Source organism: Mirounga leonina, unplaced genomic scaffold, assembly GCF_011800145.1.
Source record: "Mirounga leonina isolate KUSES-001 unplaced genomic scaffold, KU_Mleo_1.0 Mir_151, whole genome shotgun sequence".
Taxonomy (NCBI): Eukaryota; Metazoa; Chordata; class Mammalia; order Carnivora; family Phocidae; genus Mirounga; species Mirounga leonina.
The window spans coordinates 25,661,751-25,687,755 of NW_023270377.1; the positions used below are offsets into that span (position 1 = coordinate 25,661,751).

General features: G+C 37.6%; 1 protein-coding gene and 1 pseudogene across 1 annotated transcript in view; one reads left to right on the plus strand and one right to left on the minus strand.

Moving 5' to 3' along the window:
- ACADL (acyl-CoA dehydrogenase long chain) overlaps nucleotides 1-26,005 on the plus strand; it is a 43,885-nt gene that overhangs the window by 4,532 nt on the left and 13,348 nt on the right. The window contains exons 2-8 of the mRNA XM_035007229.1: nucleotides 1,122-1,277; nucleotides 3,752-3,889; nucleotides 5,188-5,352; nucleotides 13,335-13,401; nucleotides 16,524-16,688; nucleotides 17,369-17,470; nucleotides 18,377-18,490. Coding sequence (XP_034863120.1) covers nucleotides 1,122-1,277; nucleotides 3,752-3,889; nucleotides 5,188-5,352; nucleotides 13,335-13,401; nucleotides 16,524-16,688; nucleotides 17,369-17,470; nucleotides 18,377-18,490 — 907 coding nt within the window. The remainder of the gene's footprint in view (nucleotides 1-1,121; nucleotides 1,278-3,751; nucleotides 3,890-5,187; nucleotides 5,353-13,334; nucleotides 13,402-16,523; nucleotides 16,689-17,368; nucleotides 17,471-18,376; nucleotides 18,491-26,005) is intronic.
- Nucleotides 12,038-12,590, minus strand: LOC118012589 (annotated as a pseudogene).

The window sequence follows — 26,005 nt, forward strand, 5'->3', positions numbered from 1 at the left end:
ATTACCTCCTCAAAGCCCTATTTCCAAATACAATCACAGTGGGAGTCAGAGCTTCAACATGTATTTGGGAGTGACGCAGTTCAGTTCATAGCATTAAATAAAAATACATAAGCTAAAACAAAATAATTCATTACAGGGGGAAAAAAGGTTGAGACAACCTAATTGCCAATAAACAAAACTGTCTTTTAAACAAAACACTAAGAAGAAAGGGAGGAGGGGGAAAGGAAAGAAAGAAAAGAAAGAAAGAAAAAAAAGCAGGGTCCATCTAAGGAAGAGAGAAACCCCAAACAGAATTTCATGCAAAACAACCTTTGCCAAAATTTGGATATATGATAAAAAGTTTTTTAGATATGAGGTTGGAAATATACAAAGTGATACACAGATTCTCATACTCTTCTCAGGAGTGCCCCAAGAGGGAAATAAACCTGAAGACGACTGAACTAAAGGAACTACAGAGCAGTCTTATTTTAAGGTTAATATGGAGGGACAAGGAGAAGGAAGGGTCAGTTTCTGAAGATCTTGATTAATTCTGTGCTAATCCTTACAGAGATTCATGGACATCTTTTTTATTTACACCCAGGTTTCCTCTAATATGGCAATAACATCCCCATAGTTTATATCTTACACACCTGCCATTTCAAATTGTATGATTCTGAATGAAATATTAATTTGGATTCTGGGAAAATGTTAATATTATCTTAAACATCATAGTGACATGAAAACTTACCAATATTATTATGTGGTGGTATTTGAATTTTACATAATTTAATTCACATCATGTGACAACACTGTTTTACCTCAGCTCAGACCTGTGGTTAGTCATAGCCATGATGTCCTCATTATGGGTTTGGAAGTGAAGAGTGAGTTGAATAAAAACAAACTACTTGATCTCATCTAGATGAGGTAGATCCTATCAAAAGTGGTGATGTTCAAATTTGAACAGGTCTGTCAAATTTCAGAGTCTTTCTACTTACCTCTGTAGTTTGTCTATGGGGGGGAAAAATCAGTGTTTTTCCATGTCGTTAAATAGAACTAACCTTCCATGTTGTTCAGTGGCAATAATTTGGATATGAAGAGTAACCATTCACTTAATTTTCTTAATGTATATGTATATTTTTAAGATGTTCTCATTCCGGAGGGGAAGAACGTCTAGAAAGTCCTTCTGCTAAAAAATTAACAGATATAGGAATTAGAAGAATCTTTTCTTCAGAACATGACATTTTCCGGGAAAGTGTAAGGAAGTTTTTTCAAGAAGAAGTGATTCCTTACCACACAGAGTAAGTGGCACATTTTCCTTTAAAGTAATATGCATAAAGGGAACCGTAAGAACCACTTCCTAGAATGCTGCATGTTGTTCTACAGAAAATATACTGTGTTAATTGCTCTATTAACATTTTGCTCTCTTAACTGTAATACTATCATACTTAACTATATAACTATAAACTTAAGGATTCTTAAGAATCCTGAGATTCTTGGGGCACCTGGGTGGCTCAGTTGTTAGGCATTTGCCTTCCCCTCGGGTCGTGATCTCAGGGTCCTGGGATCAAGCCCCGCATTGGGTTCCCTACTCAGCAGGAAGCCTGCTTCTCCCTCTCCCACTCCCCCTGCTTGTATTTCCTCTCTCGCTGTCTCTCTCTCTCTGTTAAATAAATAAATAAAATCTTAAAAAAAAAAAAAAAGAATCCTGAGATTCTTAAGTTAGTTAGCTATTTAAATAAATTTTAAAATATAGAATTAAAAATAAGAAAATTTTTAAAATTTGCAACTCATCCTAAAAGTAGTAATTTGAATACTCTGGTTAAGTGGCAATTAAGTAAATAGTTACATATTTTTTTTCTGCTTCATGGAAGAATTAAAAAACATAAAAGCTCAACAGGCCAGCACAATGCAAATCTTGGTTGGCAATAGGCCACCTTAAAGTACTTTTACTACTGGATCAGATGTTTATTAACTGATTAATTACTGATTACCTGCTTTGTTGACCAAAAACCTGTCATTTCTATGAAAATAGGATTTTGCTTTATTTCTAAAATTCACTCACTGTCAATTCTTTACTACAATTAAAATATTTTTAAAACATTGTTGGGGGGCACCTAGGTGGCTCAGTTGGTTGAGCAGCCCACTCTCGATTTCTGCTCCAGTCTTGATCTCAGGATCAAGCCCTGCCTCCCAGCGGGCTCTGCGCTGAGCCTGGAGCCTGCTTAAGATTCTCTCTCTCTCTTTTTCTCACCCACCCACCAACCTCCCCCCCCACCCCGCCTCCCCAGCTTGTGCGCTCTCTCTAAAAAAAAAAAAAAAAAATTAAATACCTTCCACTGAGATTTTATTAATGCTTTCTCAGTAAAAATGACCAAAATTAGCTAAACTTGATGTCATGACTAGTCTTTGGTGAAAAGCAACTTTCTTAAAAAACAAAAGAAGGGCACCTGGGTAGGTCAGTCAGTTAAGCATCAGACTCTTGATTTCTGCTCAGGTCATGATCTCAGGTTCCTTGGATCGAGCCCCATGTTGGGCTGCACACTGAGCATGGAGCCTGCTTAAGATTCTCTCTCTTGGGGTGCCTGGGTGGCTCAGTTGGTTAAGCAACTGCCTTTGGCTCAGGTCATGATCCCAGGGTCCTGAGATTGAGGCCTGCATCAGGCTCCCTGCTCAGTAGGGAGCCTGCTTCTCCCTCTCCCACTCCCTGCTTCTGCTCTCCCTCGCTGTCCAATAAAGAAATAAAATCTTAAAGAAAAAAAAAAAAAGATTCTCCCTCTCCTTCTGCCCGTCCCCCCACTCACGTGTGCACACTCTCTTTCTCTCTAAATAAATAAATAATAAATAAAAATCTTTAAGAAAGAAAGTAAGAAAAAGTTTTGCTCTTGGAGAATCTTTTTTTGTTTATTGCTTTGCTGATTTGAAACTTTGTTCCACAAAAATTGTTGTGAAGATTTGAAGTAAAAATTATGGAAGTTGACAAATTTTAGGTTAATGATAAAAATATTTCCAAAGGTACTTTAGGCAATAATTACATCAAAACATACATGATAATCAAACTCTTAACATTTCTTGAGGTATCCGTGTTTACCTTTAATCAATATCTTCAAAAATATACCTCATAGTTACTATATCTAACTACCACTTAAAAAAAATAAAACAAAAAGTTCTCAGATTCTTTATTTCCGACTTGCCATCTCTTTCCTCATTACGCCATTCTCATTTTTAAAGAAGAAAAGCAGAGGTTGCACAATCTTATGCAAATATCTAATCTTTTCAGAAGTTCATTTGACAGCTCAGCTGCAAGATGCTTTTGTTCTTTTATTGTTCCTACTTAAACTTAAGATTGCCTGCTCTTGTCACCTTTAATATATGCTCGTCCCAGTAAGTTCAGCACTTTAAGGAAATATACAGAGGGCAATTGCCTTTACAGGACAGTTGAACAAATTCCCATGACTATATGGCACAACTAAGATTCCATCCTAAGAGTACCAGCTGAGAGAAACTGTACCCATGAATATCAATGGATGTAATTTGCAGGTCCAATGAATAGTCAAGGGAGAAGAGAAGTGGCAAATAGGAAGAAGTAAGAAAGAGAACAAGAAGGAGGAGAAACAATAAAACAGATGCAAATAGAAAGTTATGGCCAACGTCAATGGCAATTACCTCAAATTAAGGGAACATTCCTACACAATATCACTCATAAGTTCAAATTATGACCATTAAAATAATATGAAAAAAGTGTTTCTGATTTTAAAATGTTTGCTGTTTGCAGATGGGAGAAAGCTGGAGAAGTGAGTAGGGAGCTTTGGGAAAAAGCTGGAAAACAAGGACTGCTCGGTGTCAATATTGCTGAGCTTCATGGTGGTATTGGTGGGGACTTTTATTCGGCAGCTGTTGTTTGGGAGGAACAGTAAGTATGCAGACATTTGAAGTGGAGTCTTGTTTGTTAAGCACACTGCTCACTTTTCTGAGAAGATGATAAATTATGCTTTCTAATCTTACAATATTGAAAACAGTATAAACTGTGAATGAATAAACCCCTTATATACTCTTGTGCATTTTTTTTAATGTGGGAAGATAGGAAAATGTCCTTTTAAACTGTTAGAATAGGTGCTATTGAAAATTGAAGAGATCCCTTCATTTTTAATTGCTTCATGTTTACTCTTCTCCTTTTTAAAAAACTATTTAAAAAAAATGGAAAAATATTTCCAACAAATATACCTAAAGTTTAATGTATAAGAAGAAATAAATATTTCAATTGATGAATGGGCACAGGATTTGAACCAACAGTTCATCAAAACAAAATTCAAATAGGTTCTTTTAGATGAAAAAAGTTCATCCTTATTACCAATCAAATGCAAATTAAATTAGTATCATTTTGAGTATTTGCAAAAGTCGGTGAAAATTCAAAATCATAATATGCATTGCTGACAAGGTTGCAGTGAAAATGAGATACTCATACTATTAGTGGCATTATCAATTAGGACAATCAATACTTTAGGGATTAAAAATGTAGATACATATAAAAAAAATTGAAAATATTTCTGCTTTTTGATCTAGGATGCTACTTTGGGGAATTTATCTTAAGGAAATAATTTTATAGAAAAAAGAGGAAGTGTGTACCAAAATCATTGTCATGTTAGATCATAGTCCTCCAAATATGGAAGCAATCTAAATGTCTGGTAGTGGGAGAATGAGTAAGTAAATTATATTACATAAACAATTTTGAGTATTTTACAGCTGTTTCATATTATTGTTGTGACAACTGTGTTAAAAAAAAAAAGAACTTTTTCATGTCGCATAATTTAAAAAAAAATAGTTAAGTACAAATTCACACCATGACTGCAACTATATTAGAATATATCCTTATGGCAAAGGTAACTTGCCAAAATGAAAATAGTTGCTATATTAGGGTAATACAATTGTAGGTGATTAATACTTTTACATGTTTTATCTTTTAATTCGTTAGGTAAGTATTCATGGAGCTCTGTTGGAGTACTGTTAATTGTGCTAGGGCCAGAAATTAAAAGATTAATAAAAACAAAGAGAAAATCTTCAGGAACTTCCTAGGTTTGTGCAGAGACAGGCTATTACCACACAATGTGATAAGACTTAATAATTTGTTGTTGTTTAATTGAAAGTCAAAGAAACTGAAAGCAGAACAAAATAATTTTGTGCTTTAAATTTTCTTCTTTTTTTCTCTTTAAGAGCATATTCGAATTGTACAGGCCCAGGTTTTAGTCTTCATTCAGATATTGTCATGCCCTACATCGTAAACTATGGCTCAGAAGAACAGATTAAGCACTTCATCCCGCAGATGACCAGTGGGAAATATATTGGTGCCATAGCAATGACAGAGCCTGGGGCTGGAAGGTAAATCACATTCATTTGGTTTTAAATTTTTGGAAGCAGTGTCCAACAGCAAACATTTTCTTAGTACCCACTTCACACAACCCTTTGAACAATATGCAAGGAGGGGTACGAAGATGAACACAAGCATAACTTAACAGCCTAAGTGACTTCAAACTCCAGTAGGAAAATAAGGCTTATCGTATATGAATAATAATAAAACATTATAATATATGCTGTTTTGAGATATTAATATGAGGTGATGCAAATAAAATGGTAGGATATGACTTGAATCTGGAGCATGATGACTTTTGGATGTGATGGGACATTCACATGGAAATGTCCAGCAGGCTATTAGAAATAGGAATTTGGAACTCTGGAGGCAGACTGGGGTGCAGAGAATTGGAGCAATGGGAATGAATAAGATCATTTATTCAGTCATTCGAAGGTTACTTACTAAGTGCCTTTGATGTGCCAGTTACACAGTGGCAAACAAAACAGATGTGTTTGTTGCGCTTACTGAGGAGAATGACAAGAAACACATAGATAGATAGATCCCTAATTATAAATTCTGATGAGACTATGAAGGGAACATGGTGCTATGCTAGAGACTAATGGAGCATATGTGTTTGTTGGGAAAGGAAAAAATGAATTTAGATATGAGTGCCAGAGAAGGCCTATAAAAAGTGGTTACATATAAACTGAGATGTATCATCCCTGTAATATAACTTGAAGTCTGGAATTGTGATACCTCCAGTCTTATTTTTCTTTTTCAAGATTGCTTTGGCTCTTCTGGGTCTTCTGTGAATCTGTACAAATTATAGGATTGTTTGTTTGAGTTCTGTGAAAAATGCTATTGGTATTTTTTGTTGTTGTTGTTACTCAAACATTATTTTATTAGTGGCCTTTTTGGACTGATACTTTAAAATCATGTTTTCTATACCTAAAACTTTTCCCCTTAGAATAGAGCAGGTTTTCATTTTTTGACTATATTTATTTTTTTTAATTTTTATTGTTATGTTAATCACCATACATTATATCATTAGTTTTTGATGTAGTGTTCCATGATTCATTGTTTGTGCATAACACCCAGTGCTCCATGCAGAACGTGCCCTCTTTAATACCCATCACCAGGCTAACCCATCCTGCCACTCCCGCCCCTCTAGAACCCTCAGTTTGTTTTTCAGAGTCCATCGTCTCTCATGGTTCTTCTCATGCTATTGGTATTTTGATAGGGATTGCATTAAATCTGTAGATTGCTTTGGGTAGTGTAGACACTTTAACAATATTTGTTCTTCCATTCCATGAGCATGGAATGGAATGTCTGTCCATTTCTTTCTGTTGTCTTGAATTTCTTTCATCAGAGTACGGGTTTTTCACCTCTTTGGTTAAGTTTATTCCTAGATATTTTATTATTTTTGCTGCAGTTGTACAAGGGATTATTTCTTTTTTTTTTTTTTTAAGATTTTATTTATTTATTTGATGAGAGAGACACAGAGAGAGAGGGAATACAAGCAGGGGGGGTGGGAGAGGGAGAAGCAGTCTTCCCGCTGAGCAGGGAGCCCGATGGCGGGCTCGATCCCAGGACCCTGGGACCATGACCTGAGCCCAAGGCAGATGCTTAATGACTGAGCCACCCACGCACCCCCCATGGGATTATTTTCTTAATTTCTCTTTCTGCAGCTTCATTATTAGTGAATAGGAATGCAACAGATTTCTGTACATGGATTTTGTATCCTGCAATTTTACTGAATTCATTTATCAGTTTGAGTAGATTTTTGGTAGAGTCGTTCAGGTTTTCTGTATACTCCTGTCATCTGCAAATAGTAAAAGTTTTACTTCTTCCTTACCAATTTGGATGCCTTTTCTTTTTGTTGTTTGGTTGCTGTGGCTAGGACTTGCAGTACTATGTTGAGTAAAAGTGGTGAGAGTGTATAACCTTGTGTTGTTCCTGACCTAGGGGGAAAGCTCTCGTTTTTCCCCATTGAGTATGTTCACTTTAGGTTTTTCATATAAGGCCTTTATTATGTTGAGATATGTTCCCCCAAACCTACTTTGTTGAGAGTTTTTATCATGAGTGGATGTTGTACTTTGTCAAATGCTTTTTCTGCATCTATTGAAATGATCATATGGTTTTTATCCTTTCTCTTATTGATGTAACATATCACATTGATCGATTTGTGAATATTGAACCACCCTTGTATCCTGGGAATAAATCCCACTTGATCATGGTGAATGATTTTTTTAATGTATTGTTGGATTTTTTTTTAAGATTTTTATTTATTCATTAAAGAGAGAGAGAGAACGAGCGGGGGAGAGAGACAGAGGGAGAAGCAGAAGCCCCACTGAGCAGGGAGCCAAATGTGGGGCTTGATCCCAGAACCTGGAGATAATGACCTGAGCCAAAGGCAGATGCTTAACCATCTGAGCCACCCATTCATTTTGCTAGTATTTTGCTGAGGATCTTTACATCTATTTTCATCAGAGATAATTGGCCTGTAGTTCTTTCTCTTTTTTTGTGGGGGTCTATTTAGTTTTGGCTTCAAGGTAATACTAGCTTCATAGAATGAATTTGGAAGTATTCCTTCCTCTTTTATTTTTTGGAATAGTTTGAGAATAATAGGTTTTAACTCTTCTTTAAATGTTTTATAGAATTTGCCTGTGAAGCTGACTGGTCTTGAACTTTTGTTTGTTGGGAGTTCTTTTTTTATTATTGATTCAGTTTTATTGCTGGTGATTGGTCTGTTCAAATTTCCTATATTTTCCTGCTTCAGTTTTGGTAGATTATATGTTTCTATGAATTTATCCATTTCTTCTAGGTTATCTAATTGTTGGTATATAATTTTTCATAATATACTCTTATAATTGTTTGGGTTTCTGTGGTATTGGTTGTTATTTTTCCTTTCATTTGTGATTTTGTTTATTTGGGTCATCTTTTTTTTTTTTTTTTGGATGAGTCTGGCTGGAGGCTTATCAATTTTGTTGAGCTTTTCAAAGAACCAGCTCCTGGTTTCATTCATCTGCTGTATTGTGTTTTTTATTTTCAGTTTCTATATCATTTATTTCTGCTCTATTATTCCTTCTTTCTGCTCGTTTGGGGTTTTGTTTGTCCTTCTTTTTCTGATTCCTTTAGGTTTGAGGCTAGGTTGTTTATTTGAGATTTTTCTTGCTTCTTCAGGTAGATCTGTACTGCTATAAACTTCCCTCTTAGAACCACTTTTGCTGTATCCCAAAGATTTTGGGCTATTGTGTTTTCATTTTCATTTGTTTCCATGTACTTTTTGATGTCTTCTTTGATTTATTGGTTGACCCATTCATTGTTTAGTAGCATGTTATTAACCTCCATGAATTTGTGGCCTTTCTAGATTTTTTCTCGTGGTTGATTTCCAGTTTCATAGTGTTATGGTCAAAAAAGATGCATGGTATGACTTTGATCTTCTTTTTTTTTTTTTTTTTAAGATTTTATTTATTTGACAGAGAGAGACACAGCGAGAGAGGGAACACAAGCAGGGGGAGTGGGAGAGGGAGAAGCAGGTCCCAGCGGAGCAGAAAGCCGGATGTGGGGCTCGATCCCAGGACTCTGGGATCATGACCTGAGCCGAAGGCAGACGCTCAATGACTGAGCCACCCAGGTGCCCCTGACTTTGATCTTCTTAAATTTATTGAAACTTGTTTTATGGCCTAATATGTGATCTATTCTGGAGAATGATGACTGCCTTAGATCCAGGGTATTCTGATACCAGCTGTGTGATTGTGGGCAAAATCTTTGAGCCTCAATGTCTGTATCCATGATACTTATTTAATAGGGTTATTGTGAGGGTCTGAATTCTTGGTAATACTAAATAGTGTATTTTAAAACCGTTTTTAATATTTCATATTTACCATTCAAAAGGGTTTTTTTAATTAAACCACAAACTGAGTTGTGTCATTACCTTTATTACCTTTAATATGTCCCTACATAGAAGCATTATTTTAATAAGCCATGTACGGTCTTTAGGAACTAATATTTCATACTAACTTATGATGAAAATTATGTTAGAATACAATAGCGCACAGCTTTAAAATGTTCTTTATAATCATCTCTTCTTTTACTGAAAACCAAACTATAAGTTTTTGTCATTTAACTCATCTTTCAAACAGGTGGCCTTGTTTCCAATGTCAAGTGTCCCCAGGATCACCTCCAGGTTCTGTGATTTGCTCGGAGTCACAGGATTCAGCTTCTAATTGTATTCACCACTATAATTTATTTCAGGGAAAGAATACAAACAAAATCAGCAAAAGAAAAGCCTCATGGACTGAAATTCATAGAAAACCAGGAGCAACTTCCAAGACCTCTCTTTTAAATGGAGTTCCACAGGACTTATTTAATTCCTTTAGTGGCAAGTTGTGAGAATACGTGTGGAATGTTATCTACCAGGGTAGTTCATTAGGGACTCAGTGCCCAAAATTTTATTGGAAGTTGGTCACATAGACTGTTTGTCTAGCATGTGACAAAAGTTGAGATTCCCAGAAGAAAAACAAGTGTTTAGCATCAATCATTATTTATTCAAACAGTTTAGGTATAGTGCATTACTCTTCTCTGTTCTGGGAATGGTGGGAACCCTCCTGCCAAATTCATAGATGCCAACCAAAAGCCAAACTTGTAATCAGGTCTTTCTAAGGATAGCAGCCTGAAACCTATTTATTTATTTGTCAGAGAGAGAGACAGAGAGCACGCACGAGCAGGGGGAGTGGTAGGTGGAGGGAGAAGCAGTCTCCCTGCTGAGCAAGGAGCCTGATGCGGGACTCGGTCCCAGGACCCTGGGCAGACGCTTAACCGACTGAGCCACCCAGGTATCCCATTTGAGTTCCTGTTATGTGCAAAGCAATATGCTAGGTGAAGGGCATATAAACTTGATATACAGCATGTCCTCAGAAGGATTAAGTCTGGTAAGTGGGGTAGGCAAGAAAGATAAGATCTTTTTAATTAATCACTGAAATACAAGATAAGTGCTCTAAGAGAGTGTGTTATTTTCCTGTGGTTTCAGTGGTAACAAATTACCACAAACTTGGTGACTTAAAAAGACAGAAATTTATTCTCTCACAATTCTGAAGGCCAGAAGTCCAAAATCAGTATAAATCCGGCCCAAATCAAGGTATCAGCAGGGCTGCACTCCCACTAGACATTCTAGGGCAGAATCCATTCCTTGTCTCTTCCATTTCCTGGTGTCTGACACCATTTCTGGCTTTGTGATCTTATCATTCCAACCTGCCTCTGTGGTCACGTTGCCCCTCCTCTTCTGTCTGTGTAATCTCTGTCTGCCTCTCTTTCACAAAGACATTTGCATTTAAGGTCCATCCATCAGATAATCCAAGATAGTCTCCCCATCTTGAGATCCTTAAATTAATCACATCTGCAAGACCCTTTTTCTATATAAGGTAACACTTCACAGGTTCCAAGGATTAGGATAAGTGATGTAGACTCTTTATACATGATGTTATTCATTGTAGGATATTTACAAAAATTAGAAACTACCTAAATAGATTGTTTTAAAAAATCATGATAAATCTTACACAAACAGTGAATCATGGAACACTACATCAAAAACTAATAATGTAATATATGGTGACTAACATAACATAATAAAATAAAATTTAAAAAAAATCATGATAGGGCGCCTGGGTGGCTCAGTTGGTTAAGCGACTGCCTTCGGCTCAGGTCATGATCCCGGAGTCCCTGGATCGAGTCCCGCATCGGGCTCCTTGCTCAGCAGGGAGTCTGCTTCTCCCTCTGACCCTCCCCCCTCTCATGCTTTCTCTCTCTATCTCATTCTCTCTCAAATAAATAATTAAAATCTTTAAAAAAAAAATCATGATAAATCTATACAATGTAATTCTATGCTGATGATAAAAAAAAGATCTTATAGAAAAGCATTAGATATTATTTGGAGGTCAAAAGCATATAGTTTTTAAAAATACATATATGTGTGTATCTGTTTCCATTGAAAAAATGATGGAAAGATGTATTTTAGAAATGTTTATTCCAGGAGGAAAAATTATTTTCAATATTTTTTTTTGGTCTGGGATATTGTCTGTACTTTTCATATTTCAATTGTGAATATTTATTTTATATTTTGAAAAATAATCTATTCCACTTTTAGAGCAGGCTTGTTAGAGGGAGCATTTGAGACATAGTCTTTTTATTTTTTTAGGAGCTTTTTTTTTTCTTTTAAAGATTTTATTTATTTATTTATTTGACAGAGAGAGCGTGAGTTGGGGGAGGGGCAGAGGGAAAGGGAGAGAAGAGAGGCAGACTCCCCGCTGAGTGGGGAACCTGAGAGATCATGACCTGTGCCAAAGACTGAGCCCACCTAGGCACCCCGGATTAGGAGTTTTTAATGCCTGGACTGAAAAATCACTGGCAGGATTTTTCATAAAGTTATTGCTCCACCTCTGGCAGGGCAAGGATCTGCCCCTCACCTACCAAGGTCTTGAGAGTGGGGGGAGCTCCTTCTGTAGTGTGGTAGAGTGATGCCCCAACCAAGAGGCAAAAAAGCAAGAAGTATAAGGAGCACCCCCACCTGCCAGGCACAACGCAAGGCACTTTCAAGTGTTATCTCACTTAATCCCCACACCAACCCCATGAGGTAGGGATCCCTGTTTTACAGATGAGGATCCTGAGGCTTGGAGGGGTTCATCAAATTTGTCCAAATTCATAAAGTTTACAAAGTCATGAAGTCTCAAAGCCGAGATGAAGAAAGCCAGGTCTTCTGGTCTTCCACACTCTGCCACACTGAATTCTTTCTCTGATCCAGCCTCAGTCTCCCATGAGAAGTTCACTCTTAACATCCATATCCCTCGCTTTGTCCTGGTCCCTCTGACTGAGGGTACTCCAGTCCCAGCACGGGTCTCTTCGAGTGCTCTTGGGGCAGGGTCAACACAGGTCGCCCAATGCCCAACCAGTCCTGGACTATGCTCATTTCCCCAAAGGGCACCCCAGTCTGGGCTATGCCAAAGGGTCTGGGGTTCATGCCCAGGAAGAGCACTTCCTTGGGGCCCTGGGAGTAGTGAGTCACATAGCTGTGGTGTGGCTCCCATGCATACTCCACAGAAATGTGGATGATGCCCACAGGCTCTAAGAACTGCAGCTGGCTCAGTTTAGCATTGAGCCATAGCTCCTCCAGGAAGCTCTCAGCCACGCTTCCAGGGCAAGGCTGGGGCTCCATCAGGGCACTGGCAGGCTCATGGAGGGGCCCCAGTGGATAAGCCTGGGTCACAGCCATGTCACTGTCACCTTTTTAAATCCTCTTTAAAATGACCTTCTACCAGGGAGTGTTTCTCTATGGACTCCTCCCATTTCTACAGCCCTAGTACACTCAAGGCTCAGTTGCCCACTTTGCATTCCAATTGTTTCTGAGGGTTTTCCAGGCTCTGGGTGTGTTTCCATCATGTCTAGGCCTCCCATGGGACAGGGATCAGGATTATTCTCCTTCATGGGACCTCAGGGTTGACAGAACAGCTTGATCCATCAACCTGTTCTCGGACCCTAGCCTGGTTCAGCTCTCCAGACATAGTCTTTTAAATAGCTAAGTTTTACACTTGATCTTAGTCAAAAGGCTGAGAAGTGATTAAATAGCTAAGTTTTGATCAATAAAGATGGGGGAAGGAACCAAGGTGAATGGAAGCAGGCAGGTACATGGTGGCTAATAATCTCAAATATAGTGACCTTTGAGATGTCATCTGAGTCTAATTTGGAGGTGTTGAATGCTACTTGGAATTTTTATGCTCTATAAAAGCTGGCTAGTTTATGTAACCTTAATCATATACATTTAGAATATGATACATCAGACATGATTTTTCAGTGCATTTGTGTGAACATTTCTAATATTAGAAGTCAATTTTTATCATGGTATAAACAGTTTGAATTATCACATTATAGACATACTTATGTAAGATCTTTTTGATAATTCACTTTCTACCAACTAATGAATTTCTTTTCATTATTCTTCACTTTTTCCCAATTATAGTGATTTGCAAGGAGTAAGAACAAATGCCAAAAAGGATGGAAGCGACTGGATTCTCAATGGAAGCAAGGTGTGTAAAGAGGGGCTTCCATAGCCCTTCCCTCCTGAGTCATGCCATGAGTAACAGTGTCTCAACCCTTACTCATTATTGATTCTCTCAGATCTGTGGACTCATGGGAAGAATTGAGTTTACTTAAGTTTACTTAAGTTGTTTTGTTTTGTAAGAATTTTGCAACATTTGTATTACGTGAGATCTGTGCCTCTTCTATGTTCCATTTGCCATGCTCTCCTCGCTAATATGGCAAATGTTTTAGCTTCCAAACAGCCCTTATCAAGCCATAAAAGAGGAAGGAAAGGCTTGTATTGTCCAAATATTAGGCAAACAATAATTAATAAACTTGATATTCATGAAAAATTGGGGATAAGATTTTCTTATAAATATCAAGAAGAGGGGCGCCTGAGTGGCTCAGTCATTAAGCGTCTGCCTTCGGCTAAGGTCATGATCCTGGGGTCCTGGGATTGGGCCCGTGTCGGGCTCCCTGCTCAGAGGGGAGCCTGCTTCTCCCTCTCCCACTCCCCCTGCTTGTGTTCCCTCTCTCCCTGTGTCTCTCTCTGTCAAATAAATGAATAAAATATTTTAAAAAAATATCAAGAAGAGTTTCTAAAGTTCTTAGGAGAGAAAGATATCTTTGATAGAATTTAAGAGCCCTTCAATCCTTCTGAGAGTCACATCAACCCAGATAGAATTGGAAAGCACTCCAATTAAGGTTACAGACAGGCTTAGGAGTAAATATGTCCCTTAGAATCTAATATCACTGATGGCAGAGGATTTTGTTTACCTAAAGCTGTGTCTGGTATAAACTCAGTAAATATTTATTGTCGACTGAGTGTTAAGTGAAGGAAAGATGTTTATCTTTTACACTAAGGAGGTCTTTCCAAAGATTGTTTCAAAGCCTGTTGAAGAACTAATTATGTTTGTTTTCTTTGAAATTTTTTTTTTAAATTTCTAATTAGTTTTAGACTAATACCCTTGCATTTACAAAATCACAAGTTTGAGTGTTATACTGTCAAATTGCTGTAAAATTTTGTAAACACTCTTGATTTCTGTACTTAACACTGTCAAGGACTAAGAGCAGTTTGTGGGCTGACGTTGGTCTGAAGAACGCATTTTGAGTAGCCCAATTCTTTTTTTTTTTTTTAAGATTTTATTTATTTATTTGAGAGAGACAATGAGATAGAGCATGAGAGGGGTTAGGGTCAGAGGGAGAAGCAGACCCCCCGCCGAGCAGGGAGCCCGATGCGGGACTCAATCCCAGGACTCCAGGATCATGACCTGAGCCGAAGGCAGTCGCTTAACCAACTGAGCCACCCAGGCGCCCCTTGAGTAGCCCAATTCTAAAGACCTTTCCATAATCTAGTTTCATAGTTGTTATACAGAAAAACAATTATCTGTGGTGTCAAATAAATTTGGAAAATGTGTGCAACTTCTCACTCTTTGATATGCTGATATACATTGTGAACCTCTAAAAGTTGGAACCTAGGAAATTCTCTTCATAGATTATCTTGAGTCACTGGTGTTTTTCCAAACATACTGTAAGAATTTTAGTCTAAATTATTCGTCCTAAGCATAATAATAAATATGTGCTGATTCCAGTATATGATCACTTAACTCTGTCCACAGAGGGCCACAGAAGACTAGGATACCTGGTCAAAAGTAAAATGAGGGGGTGCCTGGGTGGCTCAGTCGGTTGGGCATCTGCCTTCAGCTCAGGTCATGATCCCAGAGTCCTGGGATCGAGTCCCACATGGGGCTCTCTGCTCAGCAGGGAGTCTGCCTCTCCCTCTCATTCTCCCTCTCTCTCAAATAAATAAATAAAATCTTAAAAAAAAAAAAAAAAGAAAAAGAAATGGGAACCCATTCTCCTATGACTCCAGCTTTCTAAGCAGGTCTTCTGTGCGAACCACCCAGGAAAGCACCACTGGCAGCTTCCAAATCTCTATAGACATAACAAAAAATTGAAAGGAAGCAAAAGTAAAGGAATAAGTAAGTAAATATAGTACATCAATAAGATGACCTAATATGCGCCCATTAAAGCATCAATATGAAGTTTTTAATGGTATAGAAAAATAATTACATTAAATGAAGAGATCATATTAACATTTAAGTGAAAATGCATATAGATTTCAACTATGTTAAAAGAAAAAAAAAGAGAAAGGAAATTCATAATGCTTTCTGATGGACTGATGGAGGATTTTCCCCTTTTTCTTTATCACAACATACTGTCTATGTAACATCTACAATGAGCTTATGTTATAATCATTCAGTACCAGAAAATAAAAAAATAAAAAATGATGGCCCTCAGTAGGGATAATCCCAGCCCTATTACAAATTTTGACTGTCATGATTAGAAAAGAAATTGAGAGTATAAAAGGTATGAAACTGGGAGACCTGAAAGGTTTTTGAGCAAGTGGTGTAAGGGAGCAACATTATAGAAAAAAATAGTTTTGCCATGATGTATAGAATTTATTTTCAGAAATACATTTTTCTCATTTATTCAACAAACATCCTTGAAGGCCTTCTATATGCCAAACACTATTCTAGGCACCGACAGTAGGTATATGAGTAGGAAATAGCCCCTTCCCTCAAGGAACTCCTTCTACAGAGAGATGTTGAGGGTTTTTGATTGTTGTGTCACATATAACCTGTCCCCCTTCACTTGCTATCATGTAGACAACGCTAATATCATTGGCTTATTTCCCATTATTTGTATGTACAGCACTGTGGATTTTAGAACATAATTCTTCTTTAATAGTATAGTGCCCCTTAGAACAGATTCCTTTTTCTCATCTGCAACTTCTTTCTAAAATACAGTTCATCCTTTTATCATTTTTATAGATAATTCTGTTTTAATTTGGAAAGGACATAGTAAGCTCTGTTCATTATTATTTATAGTATTAATTGCGGAATGAAAATGTACTGGCTTCATTCTTTGAAGCATTGGGTTGCTTTCTTTGTGCTCTTTAATGACCTCATGTAGGTTATTAACCCTGCGGATACTTGGGTAGAGTACAAAGAGAGGCATAAAGAATGTCTTGTCTGGTTTAGTCTCCTTGAATATACTTTCCTCCGATCATGACTTCTACATGGACCTGATTTATTGTGGACCATCACAGTATATTTGGGGTTTGCAGGTATTCATCACCAATGGGTGGCTGAGTGATGTTGTTATTGTTGTGGCGGTCACAAATCGTGAAGCTCGCTCACCGGCCCATGGCATTAGCCTTTTTCTGGTGGAAAGTGGAATGAAAGGATTTATCAAGGGACAAAAGCTACAAAAAATGGGACTAAAAGCCCAGGTAAGTCACAGTATAAATTATTAATTATAAATAATTGAGTTTACTCAATTATGCCTTATAGAACTATGTAGTTCTATAAGTTTGATATATGTATATCAAATCATACCTTCTTATGCCAAATTCCTAAGATATGCTTTTCAGAAACGGTAAGAGAGATTTATTCCGTTTATCTAATTGTATCTCTTTCTGTTATTCAGCATCAGAAGTGAATCAGGTATTTTGAGTATCTGCTTCAGAAATGGCAAAATTAATTATATGTTAATAGGCCTTCTATTAAATTGATTGAAGAAAATTATGAAATAAGAGCAGAAAATATTTGTCTGTTATTTGATAATTATCTGGTAGTTTTTCATTACCAAAAAAGGAAAACATGTTTTACTTAATATGCATTAGAAACGCTTAGCTCTTGGTATGTACAGAACTGGACAAGACTGGACAAGACTGGAGCTAGAATGGCAGTGTGTGGGTAGTGAGAAAGCCACGCGTTTTTGGAATCAGGTGGATCTGAGTATGAATCCCTGCTTTACTACCTCCTCGTTGTAGTCATTAACCACTCCAACTTGGCTTCCAGTTTATTTTGTTCTTGCTTTTGTTTTCTTAAATGGAAATAATCATTACCTCATTGGCTTGTTGGGAGACTTAAATGAAATAATTGTGTACTTAATTGTGTGATCCCTTAGGATACTGCGGAATTATTCTTTGAAGATGTCCGGTTGCCAGCTAGTACTCTACTTGGAGAAGAAAATAAAGGCTTCTATTACCTCATGCAAGAACTTCCACAGGTCAGAGTTATTACAGAGTCTATGTTTTGATTAGCGAATGAAGTTGAATGAAATAACATAGAACTGTGTAAGTTCACGTATATAAAACTGGTGATATAGTCAATCATTAACTCAGGGATATCCAATCAAAGCTTATAAGTGAGTGGGGAAATTAGGTATTTCACAGCTGTAATATCCTCTTAGAATGATTGTAGCTTCTTAACTACAAGTCAAGAATTCTTAGCTCCTTATAAGGAACTGTCAGCCGAAACAGTTGGCAGGAGTTTTTTGTAATACCTGAGAATCAAAGGGGAAGGTGGTTGAGTTCATACCCGATAAGGTCAGCCCTCCATCTGTGTTTTTGGAGTGTGCTAGCTGAAAGATCATTGAGCCTCACACGCCAGCATGTGAGCATAGGTGCATCTGCCTCAGCCTGGGCTAAATGTAAAATTGGGGACAAGGCTAGAAACACTGCCACAGAAATAGAATACAGAAATCACCAGCCAGATGATTTAAACTGACTGTGGATTGCACTAATGGACAGACTTTAACCTGTACCCTTTAAGATGTTGATTTTCACAGACCTATTAGGACATGTAATGAGCAGAGATCAATAAATAAAAATCAACAATTTAATATTTCTCTTCTCATAGATGAATGATGAGAAGAAGGAATGAAATAAACTATGTCTGTATCTATATGTAGTAAAGACAGTCATTTATAAAAATAAAGGATTTGTTGTAGAGAATTATGGATATGTCAAAATATTTTTGTAAATCTCTGTGGGAACATTTTCTTATAGAATTAAGAAATAAATTAGTTTTTATGAGTTTTATTAAGATTATTTATAAGATTTGTCATCAATGAGATCATGTGAAAATCACTTGTGGAATTAGAATGATTCTTAGACCTAATTTTGGGTTATAGGAAAGGCTACTGGTTGCTGAGTTGGCAGTTTCAGCCAGTGAATTCATGTTTGAAGAAACCAGGAATTACGTTAAAGAAAGAAAAGTTTTTGGGAAAACAGTTGCACATATGCAGGTAAGCTTGTCGTCATAGTTTAGTATTAAGTGACATCAATCTAAATATGAATATGGAGTAATTTTCATAGAGGTAGTATTAGAATCCATGGAGGTAGATGAGACCATTGCGGGAAAAAGAGTAGAATAAGACAAGAAGAGGTTCTAGGACAGAGTTCTGAGAAAAATGCAGGATTTACAGGTGGAGTAGGAGGGGAAAAACCTGCAAAGACAACAGAGAATGAATGGCTAGAAAGAAAAAAGCAAATCAAGCAAGTAGTGTTCCAGAAGCCAAGACGAAAGAAGACTTCAAGTAGGCAGGAGTGGGGCCAAAAGCACTTACAGGGAAACTAAGATGAAGGTCAAGAATGCCCATTGGAAGATGAATGGATAAAGAAGATGTGATGTAGATAGATAGATAGATAGATAGATAGATAGATAGATAGATAGATAGAAAGATAGATATAATGGAATATTATGCAACCATCAAAAAGATGAAATCTTGCCATTTGCAATGACATGGATGGAACTGGAGGGTATTATGCTAAGCAAAGTAAGTCAATCAGAGAAAGACAATTATCATACGATCTCACTGATATGTGGAATTTAAGAAACAAGGCAAAGTATCATAGGGGAAGAGATGAAAAAAATGAAACCAGATGAAACCAGAGAGGGAGACAAACCATAAGAGATTCTTAATCTTAAGAAACAAAGTGAGGGCTGCTGGAAGGGAGGGGGATGGAGGGATGGGGTAACTGGGTGACGAACATTGGAGAGGGTATGTGTTGTAATAAGCACTGGGTATTATATAAGACTGATGAATCACAGACCTGTACCCTTGAAACAAATAATACATTATATGTTAATTAATTGAATTAAAATTAATTAATTAATTTAAAAAGAGTGCCCATTGGACACAGTGATAGGGAAGTTATTTCTTAAGAGCCATTAATGGATTAGAGTGGGGTGGTGCCAGACCAGAGTGGATAGAGGAGTAAATGGAAATGAAGAAGTAAAGATACTGATAGCAGGCAACTCTTCCTGAATTCGGCTGTGAATGGTAGCTAAGAGAAAGATTGTTACTAGGGGGTAAGAAGAGGATGGGGGGCAGAACTTTGGGGTCAAGTGACATATTTAGAGATTATTAAGTTTTTGTTATTAGGATGAGAATGCTGGAAGCACATTTTAATACCTAGAGAAAGGATTTAGTTAAGAGGGAAATATTGTAGGGCTCCTGGGTGGCTCAGTTGGTTAAGCGACTGCCTTCGGCTCAGGTCATGATCCTGGAGTCCCGGGATCAAGTCCCACATCAGGCTCCCTGGTCAGCGGGGGGTCTGCTTATCCATCTGACCCTCTTCCCTCTCATGCTCTCTGTCTCCCATTCTCTCTCTCTGATAAATAAATAAAATCTTTAAAAAAAAAAAAAAGAAAGAGGGAAATATTGTAGATATGAAGAAGATAATCAACTGCATATGATATTTGAGAAAGTCTTAGGTTGTGGGTGCCAAAGCACATGGAAAGATAGGCTTTCCCACCCCCACAGCAGAGAAGTTTCCTCCATTGTAACAGGAAGAAAAGAGGAGAGGACAGGTATGGGTTCATTCAGATACTTAGCTCTGTTGGTAGAAAATTGCAAAAGCTCTTTTATGAAGGCTTCCATTTCCCTTAAGTAATATGGGGAAACTCGGTTCTTGAAAAACAGGTGAGTGAAGGGGACATGGAGGTGTCCAAGGAGAGGAAGATTTGAAATACGCCTTCAAACTGAGAGACTGAACTAACTCGAAAAATGTAGTAAACGCTGCTAGCAGTATTGAGGACTCAGATGAGGTTAATGATCATGGGTTTATAGTGGTACCTTCTGCTTTTTTATGTATTAGATTTACTAGAAGGGTTTAGCCATCCAGGGTCAAGCACAGAGTAGGTGGATGATTGTTTAAGGTTGGGTTTTGCAAGGAAGTTGAAGGTATTTGCCAAAGAACTCAGCATATGGTGGCCATAATCACTAACCATGCCAATCAAATATTAGACTCTAGTTTCTTCTTAAATGAATGGCTTAAAAACAAGGCAGTCATAAAATTGGTTAAACATTTTACCAGCAAAAAACCTGGAGTTGGAAATCTACTTGAACAGTTTGAAGTGGAATGACCTATTAGATGATGGGCTTTATAAAGGGCAAGGCAGAAATGAAACACTTTGGTAGCCTTTTAGGACCAGCATTACAGAAATTAACTTCAGGCATGGTTAAGTCCTAGCTCAGCTACTCGGATCTCCATGGTCTAGTCAGGTTATATGATGGCTCTCCAAAGCACTTTCTTATTTGCAAGATGTAAATAATATCTGTAGCTACCTTATAGAATTGCTGTGAGGACTAGATGGTACACCCAGAGTGCTCAGAATATTGCCTGGCGAACTAACCACTCCCTAAAGTTTGCTGTTTTTCCCTTACATAATATATTCCTCCATTTTGTTCCAATCAATGAAGGGAACCTTTTTATCAACTTCTGGCTCCTGTTCTGGACCTACCCCAGGCCATTTTGAGAATTATTTGCTACCTGAGTGTTCATCAAGTTAACTTTTTCCTGGGTGCCTGGGTGGCTCAGTCGGTTAAGTGTTTGCCTTCGGCTCAGGTCATGATCTCAGGGATCAAGCCCCGCATCAGGCTCTCTGCTCAGCAGCGAGTCTGCTTCTCCCTCTGCCTCTGTGATCACTTTCGCGCTCTCTCAAATAAATAAATAAAATCTTTAAAAAAAAAAAAAAAAGTTAACTTTTTCCATTCTGAAAAAAACTTCGTATCCTGTCTTTTTGACACAAAATAGATCTAAAAATAGTTGTTCTGAAACTGAATCTAAAATAAGGCACACACTTTAGAAAACATTTTTAAAAATGGTATGGTTTGGGATGCCTGAGTGGCTCAGTCATTTAAGCGTCTGCCTTCGGCTCAGCTGGAATCGAGTCCCAGGTCGGGCTCCTTGTTCAGCAGGGAGCCTGCCTCTCCTTCTCCCTCTCCCTCTGCTTGTGCTCTTTCTCTCTTTCTAACAAATAAATAAATAAAATCTTTTTAAAAATTTTTAAAAAATGGTATGGTTTGACTTGCCTAAATTGTGATTTCCTTTAAAGTAAAGATTTTATATTTTATATTGCTTTTCATTTATGTATCATTAATTCACACATCGCAGTGATTCTCAGTGATTGCCCTTTTCCCCCCAGGCATTTAGAACTGTCAGGAAGTGGGGTTCACAGCAATGGGAGGGATGTTTCATATTTGGTGCTCTAGAGGCCGATATTGTTAAATGTCCTGTAATTCAGAGATAGCTTTGTAAAGCAACTAATTGTCTCACTCAAAATGCCAATATTCTCCCTTTGAGAAACAGTGATATACATAATTTATTCCTTTTTGCTTCATTGAGCAAATATGTATTGATTGCCCTCTAAAGGTTGTATGTTGAAATGTAATTTGATAGGTGTGATTCTTAAAATACACACCATAGGCTCCTCCCAACATGAAGTATTACTCTGTGACTTTCTGAACTTTACCCAAAGTACTTTATAGGCATACCTAGAAAATACTGGCCAGTTCTGTTCCGGAATATTGCAATAAAGCAAGTCTAATGAATTTTTTGGTTTCCCAATACATATAAAAGTTATCTTTACACTATACTGTAGTCTATTAAGTGTGCAATAGCATTATGTCTAAAAGGTGTACATATGGGGCACCTAGGTGGTGCAGTTGGTTAAGCATATGACTCTTGATTTTGGCTCAGGTCTGATCGCAGGGTCATGAGATTGAGCCCCAAGTGGGGCTCTGCACTCAGTGTAGAGTCTGCTTAAGACTCTTTCTCTCTCTCCCTCCATCCCTTCCCCCTGTGTGTGTGCTCTCCCCCCCTCTCTCTCAAATAAATAAATAAATCTTTACAAAAAAATAAAAGGTGTGCATACCTTTATTAAATAATACTCTATTGCTAAAAATGCTAGCCATCATCTAGCCTTCAGTGAGTGGTAATCTTTTTGCTGATGGAGAGTCTTGCCTCAGTGTTGATGGCTGCTGACTGATCAGGCTGGTGGCTGCTGAAGATTGGGTGGCTTTGCCTTTTTTTTTTTTTTAAGACAGCAATGAACTTTGCCACATTAGTTGACTCTTCCTTTAACAAACAATTTCTCTGTAGCATACAATGCTGTTTGATAGCATTTTATCCATAGAACTTCTTTCAAAATTGGAATCAGTCCTCTCAAACCCTGCTGCTGCTTTATCAACTAGGTTTGTGTAATATTCTGAATCTTTTGTTGTCATTCCCACAATCCTCACAACATCTTTACCAGAATCTACTGAACAACCACTTTTTTGTTCATCCATAAGACGCAACTCCTCATCTGTTAAAGTTTATTGTAAGATTGCAGCAATTGAGTCCTGTCTCCCTGCTCCACTTTCTGATTCTAGTTCTCTTGCTGTTCCCACCACGTCCACGGTCACTTCGTCCACTGAAGTCTTGAATCCCTCAAAGTCATCCAGGAGGGTTGGAATCAACTTCTTCTAAAACTCCTGTTAATGTTGATATTTCCACGTCTTCCTATGATTCATGAATGTTCTTAATGGCATTTGGAATGGTGGATTCTTTGGAGAGGATTTTCACTTACTTTGCCCAGATCCATCAGAGGAATCACTATCTATGGCAGCTACAGCCTTACGAAATGTATTCCTTAAATAATACAACTGGAAAGTCAAAATTTCTCCTTAATCTGTGGGCTGCAGAATGGATGTTGCGTTAGTAGGCATGAAAACAACATTAATCTCACTGCCATCAGTCAGAACTTGGGTGATCAGGTGCATTGTCAATAAGCAGTAATATTTGAAAGGCATTTTTTTCTTCTGAGCTCAACAGTGGGCTTAACATAATCAATAAATCAGCCATGTTGTAGACAGATGTGCTGTTATCCAGGCTTTGTTGTTCCAGTTCTAGAACACAGGCAGAGTAGATCTAGCATAATTCTAAAGGGCCCTAGGATTTTCAGAATGGCCAGAGAGCATTGGCTCCAACTTAGTCACCAGCTGCATTAGCCCCTGGCAAGAAAGGCAGACTGTCCTTTGAGGCTTTGAAGCCAGGCATTGACTTCTCCTTTCTAGTTGTGAAGGTCGTAGATGGCATCTTCTTGCAATATAAGGCTGGTTCATCTACATTGAAAACCCATTGTGTAGTGTGGCCACCTTTGTTAATGATCTTAGCTGGAATTTCTGGATAACCTGCTGCAGCTTCTGCATCAGCACTTGCTGCTTCAACTTGCAAGTTTAAGTTATTGAAATGGCTTCTTTCCTTAAACCTCATGAACCAACCTCTGCCAACTTCAAACTTCTTCAAATTCCTCCCACCTCTCTCAGTTTTCACAGAATTAAGGAGAGTTAGGGCCTTGCTCTGGATTAGGTTTTGGCTTAAGGAAATGTTGTGGATGTTTTTATCTTCTATCCAGACCACTCAGACTTTCTCTATATCAGCAATAAGTTCACTTTTTTATCACTCGCATGTTCACAGGAGGAGCACTTTTAATTTCCTTCAAGAACTTTTCCTTTGCATTCACAGCTTGGCTAACTGGCATAAGAAGCATAGCTTTCAGCCTGGCTTGCTTTTGACGTACCTTCCTCAGGAAGCTTAATCATTTCTAGCTTTTGATTTAAAATGAGTGGCGTATGACTCCTCCCTTTCACTTGGACCTTTAGAGACCATTGTAGGGTTATAAATGGGTCTCATTTCAGTATTTTTATGTCACAGGGAATAGGGAGGCTCAAGGAGAAGGAGAGAGATAGGGGAACAGCTGGTCAGTGGAGCAATCAGAACACACACATTTATCGATTAAGCTTACCATCTTATATGGGCGTGGTTCGTGGTGCCTCAAAACAAGAATAGTAATATCAAAAATCACTGATCATCATAACAAATATAATAATAATGAAAAAGTTTGAAATATTGTGAAAATTACCAAAATATGACACAGAGACACAAAGTGAGCAAATGCTGTTGGAAAAATGGCACAGATAGACTTGGTCAACACAGGGTCACCACAGACCTTCAATTTGTTAAAAATACAACATCTGCAAAGTGCAATGAAGCAAAGAGCAAGAAAACAAGGTATGTCTGTAATAGCTTTTGCTTCTGAAATCCAACCACCACCAATTTCATGCCTTTAGCCCTATTATGGATACTATAAAAAGTGAACCTTGGGGAGCCTGGGTGGTATAATCGGTCAAGTGTCCGATTCTTGGTTTCGGCTCAGGATCTCGAGATCAAGCCCCACGTCGGCCTCCATGCTGAGCACAGAGTCTGCTTAAGACTCTCTCCCTCTTCTCCTGGCCCTCCCCACCCTGCACACATGCACTCTCTCTCTCTCAGAAATAAATAAATTTTTTTAAAAAATTGAAAAATAGGGACGCCTGGGTGGCTCAGTTGGTTAAGCATCTGCCTTCAGCTCAGGTCATGATCCCGGGGTCCTGGGTCTCGAGTCCCACGTCAGGCTCCTTGCTCAGCAGGGAGTCTGCTTCTCCCCTGCTTTTGCTCTCTCCCTCTTTCTCTCTCTCTCTGACATAATAAATAAATAAAATCTTTTAAAAAATGAAAAAATAAAAAGTGAACCCAATAAGTATATTTTCCATCTCGTTGGAAATCTACATCTCCTTTTATGGAATACGTATTAAATGACAACAAAGATGACCATGATGTTACCCAGATTGTCTGTAACTCAGAATGTTAAGTCTGATTTGACATTTGACCCTGAAGGAAATAGGAAATTGGTATAATGTTTTCCCATAGAAGGAAAAAAGTTTATAATATATGTATTTCATGTATTAATATATGTTATATATTAATATATATTTTATATAATAATAGATAATTTATATATAATTCATATATATTTCAAAGCAAGTACCGTTTTATTATTGCCTCCTTTCAGAGGTAGTTTACCAAAATTTCACTAGGTGGCAGTAGCATTGCTTCTGCCCGTATACTAGGGCTCCCTGTAGTACGGTTTTCTGAGTAAATATATGTGTGTTTTCAGATTTTTGAGATATTTCTTCTAATCTTTCTGTTTTATTGAAATAAGTATCTTTAAGTAATATTTTCGTATTCAGTCTAGGAATGTATTCAAAGAAGATGAACAACCAATATTTTGCTTGCACCTCCTATTCTAGAGCTGGGTACACTATCGTTCTGGTTATTAAAATGAAATAGAAGACCTTTAAAGGTCATATTATACTTAGCCAAATGTCATCTTATGATCATTTAACTATTCAGTTTCCTTCCTTTCTCTTTGTTATCCTTGAATTTTGAACGTTTGGGGCCTTTCTGCCATTTGGATACATTCCACCAAAAAAATCATATTCTTTTTAGGATGGAGACCTATCATACTTAAGTGGCAATTATTATAGGATTTTCATTTCCTTTCATTCCTACTCTCCATATTTGATGTCAAATCTTATGATTTTCTAAAGATTAGATAATAATTAGGTAAAATTCATATATAAATAATGATAGTGTCTCATTGTTGCATTGTT